An 11,381-nucleotide genomic window follows, 5' to 3' on the forward strand; every position below is an offset into this window, starting at 1 on the left:
TGACTCACGACTTGCCTCACGATGGCTTTGCAAAACTTTATAAGGTGCTGCCCTCCAATGGAAGGGGGACCCTGCCTGCAGAGACACTCCCAAGCCCAGCAGTGGGTCTGTGGTGAAGAGATCAAAGATGGGAGGGTCAGGTGAGTGAGGGAGCAGGGCTGACAGTGGGCACACCCCAAACCCCCTCCCAGAAACGTCCAAAGGCCCCAGCCCGGAAAGTGGGCCTCTGCTGCCCTCTAATGGAGGAAAGGCAGCTCTGGAGATGCCTGCTGGGGCACCACCAATCTGGCTCCCTTAAAGACAAGGGGACGTGAAGGACCTTGCTGCTCCCAGACTTTTTATTCTCCTTGTCTTGAGCTTCATTTCTACAGCCTCCGAAGCTGAACCTTCTCTCCTTCCCAGCTCCCCTGGCTGGCCTGTTTCCCAACCACCACCCTGCACCCCAGTTTCCCCAGTTTCCTTTGTTGCTCGGGTTCCAATCCTGGTACCCTGGTTCCTGGCCCTGCCAGGGTTCTGGTTCCGGAAGGCCCTTGCCAGGTGCCTCAGGCCTCACTCCCACCTGGGCGCAACGCGGCGCTGAAGACATGGGCGTGAGCGTCCCCCCGTGCCTGGGGCAGCTGGACATCCGCAAAACTGTGGTGGGCCTGGCCATGGGCGCCGGGGCCATCTACCTGCTCTACAAGGCCATCAGGGCTGGCATAAAATGCCAGCCGCCCCTCTGCAGCAACTCGCCCATCTGTATCGCCCGTGAGTGTTCGGGCCCTGGGGAGAGGGCTCTGCCCCAGGAGGCACCCGCTCCCGAGGCCTCCAGTGTGGGAGGGCCCAAAGGTGACTCCTCCAAGTTCCTCTCTCCTTCCTCTTTCTCCTCTCCATCTTCCTCAGACCCACCCTAGAGATGCTAGAGATGCTAGCTTAGGGTCCCTGGGTAATGGATGGCACTCAAGTGGATCCTCAGGACTCATCTGATAGGTCTCCAAATCCTGCACTCATTCTAGATCCCAGGATGCCACTGCTTGGAAACTTGGCATCAGCAGTTCTCCCAAGGGAAAATTGGAGGACCTTCATGCCCAGAGCCTCCACTAGCCCATATGACAAGTTTGTGCAAAGTGGAAAAATGCACCCCTTCTGCAAGACTTTTTATTGCCATCTGCTGGAATATCATTGCCATATACTGATTACGATGAAATATTACATGTTATTGCATATACCAGAAAATTTTTATAGTAAATATACAAAACTATGATGTTTATGATATAAACAATATAGCATTAGATCTGGCGCCCTCGTGCAGTACACGCTCTGATCCTTGTGCAATACATGGTGGTCTTGCATATAGCAAGAAGGCTTCTCTTTAGAAAAGGCAAGGCAGCCTTGTCCCCAGGTCCCTCTCTCCTGCTTCCCAACCCCATTCTTTCATTACTTCTGAGTCCACAGCCTGAACTGGGCTGGGGTGGCTGTCTAGGCCTGGCAATCGAACGAGAACGGCATGGGCGGGACTCAGGTGAGCTCCGGAGGCTTCTCAACTCTTTGGAGTGCAAACAGGATGAGTACGCCAAGAGCATGATCCTGCACAGTATCACGCGCTGTGTGTACTTGCTGGAGGCCGAGGTGAGGAAGGGAAGCAGGAGGTCCCTCCCAGCCAGCCTGGCCCCTGGGGGCTACAGCTGATTCCTGCCCCCTTGACTGGCCAGACTGTGTCCTGAGATCTTTCTCTCCGGCTGATGGCGGGGTGGGGCGTGTTGTGCTGAGGGGTCTTGGTGACATGGGGGGGCGGATTGGACCCAGGACACCTGCTTCTCCTGCCTCTTCCATCTCTCCTGGCACACTCTAGGCCTCTGCTTGTTCTACTGATGACATCGTGTTGGTGGGCTCCATGCTGGATGACAAGGACAACAGTGTCAAAATCCAAGCTCTGAACACACTTAAAGCTTTCTCTGGCATCAGAAAATTCAGGCTCAAAATCCAGGTGAGCCCAGGGGTAAGTGGTGGGACGGACCACACAGGTTGTCCATAGTCCAGGGGTCCTTTAATGGGCATAGGATAAATGGTCATGTTCCAGAAGTTTGTTTAAGTCTGAGTTTGTAACCCAGAGATATGTTTTTCCTTGGATATAAGTGGGAAAATGGTGGTCAGATTCCCCGCAGGGTCATAAAAGCCTTTGAATCTCAAGATGAAACTCAACTAGGGTGCTAGGAGTATCTTTGAACCCCAAGCAACAGAAAACCCCCTGAGGTTCTGACACCAACCAACTCTCTGACACCAACTGGGTGTCCTTCAATTCAATTCAATTCTGACAGTCTACCTTGATTTAGTGCAGACCCCACATGGTAAGGGCTCAGTCCCACAAGACTGCCCCCACTTCAGATGCCAGGTACAAGTCCCAGTCCTTCTGACTGACCGGTTGTAAATTTGGAGGTTCCCACAGCCCTCTCCTCAGGTTTAATAATTCACTAAAATGACTCACAGAACTCAGGAAAATGGTTTACGTACATTTACCAGTTTATTAGAAAAGATGCAAGTGAGGAGCAGCCAAATGGAAGAGAGGCATAGAACAAAGTGTGGGGGAGGGGTGCAGAGCTTCCCTGCTTCTCTAGGCACACCACCCTCCTGGCGCCTCGACGTGTTGACCGACCCGGAAGTTCTCTGAACCCTGTCATGTAGGGGTATTTATGGAGGGTTCCTTACATAGGCATGATTGGTTAATCATTGCCATTGGTGATTGAACTCAATCTCTATCCCTTCCCTTCTCTCGAGAGGTCAGAGATGGGGCTGAAAGTTCCAGCCCTTGCATCATGGCTTGGTCTTTCTTGCCACCAGCCCCATCTGGAAGCTATCTAGAGGTCCGCCAAGAGTCACCTCATTAGCATAAACTCAGGGGTAATGGAAAGGAGCTCGTTATGAATGACAAAGACACTCCTATCAGGAAATTGCAAGGATTTTAGGAGCTCTGTGCCTGGACCCGGGACAAAGACCCCATATATTATCATACCACACCCCCCCATGCTGTGTCGGTCTGGACCACTGATGCCTTCACTACCACCATGTAGAGAAAATATAAGCCACCACATGTTAGTTCCCCCAGCTTCCTGCTCTCAGCTGCCCAGGCTTACCTGTTTCCACACCCATCGTTTCCTGCCGGTGCCGTGAAATCATGGCTTTCTTCCTATCTGCGGTCAATGTTCATTTCATCGTGGATCCCATCCCCTTCCTTGAAGGCCTCTCTCCTCTGTCTGCCCCGGCTCCTTCCCATTAGTATTCAACATACTCTATTCCCTCCCATCTTAAGAAGCAAAACCTCTTCCTTGACCTCCAAATCTCTCTCTGGTCTCTTTCTCCCAAATTAAAAACAAGTAAGCTATTAAAAACTTAACAAACGTTTTATGTGTGTACGGTAGAAAGAATAACGATAAAACAAACCTTGCATAACCAGAACCCAGGCTAAGACACAGAACATGACCAATAGGTTAGATGCCCCTCCCCACCCCAACCTCTCTACCCGCCCAGAGGCAATCATTTCCCCATATTTTCCTCATCAATTCCTTGGTTTTCTTTGTAGTGTTACCATATACATGTGTATCATCTTATATTCTAGCAGAGCAAGACAGACAATAAATGAATAGGTAAAATATAGTTTGGAATGTTTTTAAGCTTCCTGTATCTGGAAGTATGCTGTTTATATTCTGTGGTTTGCCTTTTCCCCCCAACATTGAAAGAGTCATCCTTTGTGGATAGCTGTGTTTCCTTCTTTTCCACTGCTGCATAGTATCCTAGTTCATGAATACCCTGTAATTTTATTTTATCCGTTTGCCCATGGGGAGGCTTTTGAGTTGTTTGCACATTGTGCTGTGAACATTCTCGTATACCTCTCCCTTGTGGACATGGGAGACTTCCTCTAGGGTAAGTACGCAGGAGTGGAATGGCTGGGTGAAAGGGTACCCCCAACTTTTCTGGAAGGATTGTATCAATTTTCACCCTCCACCAGCCCTGCCTAAGTGTTCCTGTTGCATCATTTCCTCCCCAACACTTGATATTTTCACACTTTAAATTTTTTTACTCAAGCTTTTTGGGAAAAAAAAGTCTCTAGGTCTCCACTTGCTGGCTACCTCAACTTCATCCTTCAGCCTTCTCAGTTTCCCTGGGCTGTGATTCTCAAGCATATCAGAATTGCCTAGACGGCTGATTAAAAACAAAGATTTTGGAGCCCCACACCCAGAAAGTTCAGTTCTACAGAGGAGCTGCTGTTTTTCATAAGCTCCCCAGGAGGTTCTGGTGCAGGTGACGTGGGCACCACTGTTCCTTCTTTCCCCAGGGTCTGTATCCTGAGGACCTGACCACTGTTCTCTTCTCTCCAGGTGAAAGCAGCCAACCCCTGGCCTCAGTTTCCATCTAGATGTGCTCTTCTGCATCTCCGTCCACAGCCTGTGGGCTCCTCTGACCTCCAGACCCATGGCCAGCTGTTCCAATTAGACAACCCAGTGACTCTTTGACCCCACACATCCAAAGTGGAGCTTTCCCCCAATCCCTAAGTCAGACCACCCTCTCCAGAGGGATCTGATCCCATCAGCCCCCTGCTTGGTCTTCCTCAAGGCTCTCAGCATAAAGTGCGTGATCACTCCTTGCCCTAACCCCAACCATTTACACCGTATATTTCATGCTTTCCCACTCTCTGGCCCTTGCGCCTGTTGTTCCCTCTGCCTGAAACTGCACCCCAAGCTTTCTAACTCCTACCTGTCTTTCAAGTCTTAGCAGATGGCAAGAGGTGGGGGCAGGGAAGACAGGGTACTGATGGGAATGATGTGGTCCTCGCTCCAGGATTCTTACCTTCTTCTTACATGACTCACAAAGTACAGCTTGTGAGGTTTCCTGCCTTTGGTAATACCTCTCGGTCCAAGCATCTTGCATCTCAGAAGCCCGGATCTGTTTATTCGTTCAGCAAATGTACAGGGAGCATTTGATTTGTGCCAAGGCACTGTGCTCGGCACTAGAGTTATAGCAGTGACCCGAACAGGAAAGATCCCTGTCCCAATGGAACTTATATTCTAGCAGGGCAGGCAGGCAATACACAAATAAGTAAAATACATAGTGTGTTTCATGTGACAAGTGCTATGGAGAAAAATAAAGAAAGGGGTAAAGAAGGCTGGTATGGGGGTGCAGTTCCAAAGGAGAAAATCTCTGGGACCTAGGGCTTGATGCAGAGTTTGTAGAAATGACACCAAAAGTACAATCTATAAAAGAAAAAATTGATAAATTGAACTTCATCAAAATTAAACACATTTGCTTTGTGAAAGATCCTGTTGTTAAGAGGATGAAAAGACAAGCCGCAGACAGAAAATAGTTGCAAACCACGTATCTGACAAAGGACTCATATCCAGATTACATAAAGAGCTCTCAAAACTCAATATTAAAAAGAATAATCAATTAGAAAATGTGCAAAGGATATGGAGATATTTCACTGAAGAAGACGTATGAATTGCAAATAAGCACATGAAAAGATGTTTAACATCACTAGCCGTTAGAGAAATGCAAATTAAGACCACAGTGAGATGTTACTACACACCTATTAGATGATCTAAACTCAAAATTGGTGGCAATACCAAATACTGGTGAAGATGTAGAGAAACTGGATCTCTCATACGTTGCTGGTGGGAATGTAAAATGGTACAACAGCCACTCTAGAAAATAGTTTGGTGGCTTCTTAAAAAAACTAACTATAGGGGGCCGGCCCAGTGGCGTAGCGGTTAAGTTCATGCGCTCCACTGTGGCCCAGGATTCGCAGGTTCAGATCCTGGGCATGGACCTATGCACTGCTCATCAAGCCACGCTGTGGCAGGCATCCCATATAAAGTAGAGGAAGATGGGCATGGATGTTAGCCCAGGACCAGTCTTCCTCAGCAAAAAGAGGAGGATTGGCAATGGATGTTAGCTCAGGGCTAATCTTCCTCACAAAAAAAACAAAAAAAAAACCCAACTGTACATTTACTGTACAAACCAGCCATTGCACTCCTGGGCATTTATCCTAGAGAAATGAAAACTTACATCTGCACAAAAACCTGTACACAGTTGTTCATAGCAGCTTCATTTGTAGTAATCAAGAACTGGAAACAAACAAAATGTCTCTCAATAGATAAGTAGTTAAACAAACTGGTAATCCATACCATGGAACATTACTCAGTAATAAAAGAGAATGAACTGTTAATACACACAGCTTGGATAGATCTCAAGGGCATTATACTACGTAAAAAAAAAAAAAATCTCAGAAGGTCACAAAGTATGATTCCATTTATATAACATTCTTAAAATAACTCAATTATAGAGATGCAAAACGGATTAGTGGTTGCCGGGGGATAGGGTTGGTTTCGGTGGGGAAGGATAAGTGAGACTATAACGGGGTTCCACGAGAGAGATCTTTGATGATGGGACAATTCTGATGGAATAATCTGTTGATTAGAGCGGTGGTTACATGAATCTACATATATGATAAGATGATATAGAACTATAGACACATGCTGTACCAATACCAGTTTCCTAGTTTTGATATTCTATTATAGTTATGTAAGATGTAACCATTGAGGGAAACTGGGTGAAAATGTAACCATTGAGGGAAACTGGGTGAAGAGCACAGGGGACCTCTCTGTACTATTTTTGCAACTTCCTGTGACTTTATAATTATTTGAAAATAAAAGGTTTAAAAATTAAAAGTGTGTTACATGTGACAGTGCTATGGAGAAAAATAAAGATGGGCAATAAGGAGGCTAGGATGGGAGTGGAGTTGCAGTCTTAAAGAAGGGGGTGGTCAGGGAAGGCCTCGCTGAGGGTGACATTAAAGCAAAGTCTTGAAGGAGGTAGGAGAGTAAACTGTGAATATCTGGAGGGGGAGCATTCTAAGTAGAGAGAACAGCTTGTGCAAAAATCCTAAGATAGGTGTATACCTGGCATGTTCAAGGAAGAGCTAAGGGACCATTGTGATGGGAACCATGAGACCAAAGGAGAGAATAGAGGAGGTCAAAGAAATAATGGGGGAGAGGGGCAGATCATGTCAGACCTTGTAAGCCACTGCAAGGACTTCAGCTTTTACCGTGAATGAACTATGGACTCTTGAGCAGAGGAGTGAGTGTCTACCACGTCTGCTGTTCTGAAAATAGATGAGGGGGTGGGGGTGAGGTGAAGATGGGAGCAGGGACACGGGAGGCTATTGTAGAAATCCAAGTGAGAGATGATGGTGGCTTGGAACAGGGTGGACGGGGGATGGTGAGAAGTGGCTTGATTGCCCATAGATTTTGAAGGTAGAGCCAACAGGATTTTCTAAAGGATTGGAAAAGAGATGTGAGAGAAACAAAGTAGTCAAGGAGGACCATAGATTTTTGGCCTGAGTAACTGGAAGGAAGGCGGTAGAAGGAGTAGTTTTGGGGACTGGGAGCATGTTAACTTGGTGAGGTCTATTAAGCATTCTGGGAAAGAAGTGGAATTGCTACCTGAATATATGAGTCTGGAGTTCAGAGAGAGGGCTGGGCTGGAGACAGAAACTTGAAAGGCATCAGCATATGGATAGTATTGAATACTGTGAGTCTGGATGGTACCACCAAGGGAGTGATGAAGATAGAGAAAAGGTTGGGCAGAAGAACCAGGAAAGAAGTCTGTGAAAGAGAAGCCAAGTGAAGAAAGAATTTCAAGGAGGTGGGAGTGGTCAGCTAGGTCAAATAATGGTGAGAGTTTAAGTTAGACGGAATTGTCTGTTGGGTTTGGCTCGTCACAGGTGCAGGCAGTGAAGAGTGGAGGCAGAGGCTGGGATAGTGTTGGGGATCACTGTATAAAAGCAGACCCTTCTTCTCCCCCTTCTCCCAGGAACACTCCATCAAGGTACTGGAACTGATCTCCACCATCTGGGACTCAGAGCTGCACGTCGCAGGCCTCAGACTCCTCAACAACCTTCCACTGCCTGACTTTGTGCATCCACAGCTGCGACGGGTGATGCCTGCCTTGATGGAGATCCTGCAGTCAGACTATATTCTGGCACAGGTGCCTGAGGACCATGGCCCAGGCCCTGCCCTCCGGACCAGCCCTGGCACAGCACCTAGAGGGAGGAGTGGAGATTTGTTTCTTCCTTTTTCAGGCCCAGATTCATCTGCCTTCTCATGCTTTACTCTTTCCTTTATTCAGGTGCAAGCTGCGCGGTTGCTGAGCTACCTAGCACAGAAGAATGACCTTCTGTATGATCTTCTCAACTGCCAGGTGAGAAAGGAACTGAAGAGGGGCTGATGGATGCCAACTCAGATATTGGGCAAGGAAGAATCGTGGATTCTCCAGACAGACTTAACCCTAACAAGATCATCTTGTTCCTCTTCCTGCCTCTGCACTAGATACGTTGAAAGCTATCCCCTCTTCCTTTCTACCAATAGAATCAGAATCTATTTTGTGGAAGGAGGATTCTCCTTTGAGGGGCTTTCTGAGCTCTGAGAGTCAGGAACACAGGTGACAAAACAAAAGTTCATGTAGATAATTTAATATTAGGAAAAAATTACTTATAACAAAAACCATTACTAGGAATAGACAGGGTCACTACATAATAATTAATTGTTCAGAAGGATAAAGCAACTCTAAACTTATATGAACCTAATAACATAATCTCAAAATATGTATGGCAAGGCCTGCCCCGTGGCTTAGCGGTTAAGTACGCGCGCTCAGCTACTGGCGGCCCGGGCTCGGATCCTGGGTGCGCACCAACGCACCACTTCTCCGGCCATGCTGAGGCCGCATCCCACATACAGCAACTAGAAGGATGTGCAACTATGACATACAACTATCTACTGGGGCTTTGGGGGGGAAAAAAAGGAGGAGGATTGGCAATAGATGTTAGCTCAGAGCCAGTCTTCCTCAGCAAAAAGAGGAGGATTAACGTGGATGTTAGCTCAGGGCTGATCTTCCTTACACACACACACACACACTCTCTCTCTCTATATATATATATGGCAAAACGATAGAATTACAAGGAAAAATTTTTTCTCTTTTTTCAGTTTTGTTAAGGTACAATTGACAGATAAAATTGTAAGATATTTAGAGTGTACATTGTGGTGATTTGATATATGTATACATTGTGAAAAGATTCCCACCATTAGTTAATTAACACATCCATCACCTCACATATTTATCTTTTTTGTGTGTGTGTGAGAACATTTAAGTTCTACTCTCTTAGCAAATTTCAATTATACAATACAATGTTATCAACTATAGTCACCATGTTTTACATTAGATCCTCAGACCTTATTTATCTTATAGCTGAAAGTTTTACCCTTTTACCAGCCTCTCCCTATTTCCCCCACCCCCCAGCCCCTGGCAACCACTTTTTTTACACTCTGTTGCTATGAGTTTGACCTTTTTCTTTTTTTTAGATTCCACATATAAGTGATACCATGCAGTACGTGCCTTTCTCTGGCTTATCTCATTTAGCATAATGTCCTCAAGGTCCATCCATGTTGTCACAAATGGCAGGATTTTCTTCTTTCTCACGACTGTATAATTATAAGGAAAAATTGACACATCTACCACCCCAGAGGAAGATTTGGAAGATTTTAACTACTCTTACAGCAATTAATAGATAAAAACCCAAAACTAGTAACGGTAAACTTGCTGTGAATAATACAAATAAGCTTGAGCCACTAGACGTACCCAGAACACTCTACAATTAGTAAATGCACATTCCTCTCAAGCACACAAAATATTTATAAAAATTCACCACATACTAAGCTTTAAAGTTTGTCTCAACAAATTTTCCAGAATCAGTATTACTATCATATCTCTTATGTTTTATGACCATAATGCAACCATGTTAGAGAATGATAATGAAAGGAAAACTAAAAAATTCCTGTACAGTTGAATCTGAAACTTAGGTATACTGGGGAGTTGAGGCAGTAGGAAGACGGAAGAAGAACTTCAGAACTTGCCTTGGATTTCATTCCCATCCTCTCTCCATCCCCATCACAGGTGCACTCCAACTTCCTGAACCTGTTCCAGTCCACACAGCCGGGGGGTCTGCTGTTCGAGGTACTGGTGTTTGCCGAGCGGCTGAGTGAGGGCCAGAATTCACCCCACTACCGTGCCGTGAAATGGCATTACAATGAACAGTCTCTGCATGAAGCTCTCTTTGGGGATGAGTCACGACTGGCAGACCGGCTGCTCACCCTGGTCATCCACCCTGAGGAGGAGGTTCAGATTCAGGCCTGCAAGGTCATAGTCAGTCTGCAGTGCCCCCAGGACGTGGGAGTCCGGCCCTCCTCCTGCCAGCCCAGTCATTCCTACTTTAATAATGGGGAATAAAATTAAAATGAGCCAATAAATGAGTATGGGAGAGAAGCTTGAGGGGCAGTGTCTGTCCGGGGCCTTCCAGGGCTAGGTGGAGATTTCATCCAGCATGACCCCTGCCCCAGAGCATGGCAAGGCATGGACACATCTACCGAAACTCATCCCCACTTCCTGTTTGGAGGACAGACTCCCCTCTCAAATTTGAATGTGCAGCTAATACTTTCAGGGAGTTTCAGGGAGAATGCAGGTTTGGGGACTGAGGCCAAAGACAATCAACAGAAGACAGTATAGCGTTGGATCACTGGATGGGCTAGGCTATGCCACAGTAACAACCAACCTGCAAATCTTAGTGGCTTAAAAATTACCAGGGTTATTTCTTATTCACGCTACATGCCCATCGCAGGTCAGCTGGGGGATAGAGGAGCAGGCGTCTGTCTCACATCATCTTCTCTCAGGGACCCAGGCTGAGGATAGCTCTTTGTTGTTTTTCTACAACTCCTAAAGAAGGAAAAAGGGAACGTGGCAATGATCACTGGCTCTTAAAAGTTCCACCAGAAATGGTGCTCACCACCTCTGCTCACATCTCACTGGCCAACATGTGTAGGGAAGATCAGTTTTGCCCTGTGTCCAAGGAAGAACTGAAAATATTTGGTGATAGCATTAATGACAGACAACTGCAGGCATATTAGGGAAGGGTGAGAGCTCTGGAGTCAGACTGCCAGGTTCGAATCCCAGCTCTGTCACTTACTAGCTGTGTGGCCTTTGACAAGCCATATTTGAGCCTCAGTCCCCTCACCTGTAAAATGAATATAATAATAGTACTTATCTCATGAGGCTGTTGGGAGGATTATATGGGGATTATATGAGTTAATGAATGAAGTTAACAATGTTCTCCATGCAGAGGGTATTCATCGAAGATGGAGTCTGAGGAGTTATAAAATCATCATTGGGGAAATGAAAGATTAGCACTGGAAAGGTCCTTGGAGAGCATTGAGTCCCATGTTTCTCCAGTCTCTTTGGGTTACAGGCACTGAGGAGTCCCAGAGCCGTTTAGAAGCACCCTAAAATGCCACTGGAACTTAGCT

The 11,381-nt window shown here is 46.4% G+C and overlaps 1 protein-coding gene across 3 annotated transcripts; it reads left to right on the forward strand.

The window, feature by feature from the left end:
• Positions 1 to 474: 474 nt before the first annotated feature.
• On the forward strand, positions 475 to 10,313 carry ARMC12 (armadillo repeat containing 12). Of its 3 annotated transcripts, none has more exons than XM_014782778.2 (6): positions 475 to 747; positions 1,463 to 1,608; positions 1,832 to 1,966; positions 7,843 to 8,016; positions 8,158 to 8,229; positions 9,979 to 10,313. In XM_014782778.2, the coding sequence occupies exons 1-6, from the start codon at positions 585 to 587 to the stop codon at positions 10,309 to 10,311; spliced, it is 1,023 nt and encodes a 340-aa protein (XP_014638264.1). In that variant the 5' UTR covers positions 475 to 584; the 3' UTR covers positions 10,312 to 10,313. The 3 variants fall into 3 exon arrangements, with proteins under 3 accessions (XP_014638264.1, XP_004424277.1, XP_087293991.1); XM_004424220.3 differs by having other exon boundaries at positions 510 to 828; XM_087437865.1 differs by having other exon boundaries at positions 510 to 747; positions 10,009 to 10,313.
• The last annotated feature ends 1,068 nt before the right edge of the window (positions 10,314 to 11,381 follow it).

The sequence above is a fragment of the Ceratotherium simum genome, chromosome 13 (assembly GCF_057802395.1).
Source record: "Ceratotherium simum simum isolate JZ-2026a chromosome 13, ASM5780239v1, whole genome shotgun sequence".
Taxonomy (NCBI): Eukaryota; Metazoa; Chordata; class Mammalia; order Perissodactyla; family Rhinocerotidae; genus Ceratotherium; species Ceratotherium simum.

Coding starts and splice junctions, on each gene's coding strand:
- ARMC12 (XM_004424220.3), top strand. CDS start 585: ATGGGCGTGAGCGTCCCCCCGTGCCTGGGGCAGCTGGACATCCGCAAA. Junction 829..1,462: donor CAGTGTGGGAGGGCCCAAAG/GTGACTCCTCCA, acceptor GTGGCTGTCTAG/GCCTGGCAATCGAACGAGAA. Junction 1,967..7,842: donor AATTCAGGCTCAAAATCCAG/GTGAGCCCAGGG, acceptor CCCTTCTCCCAG/GAACACTCCATCAAGGTACT.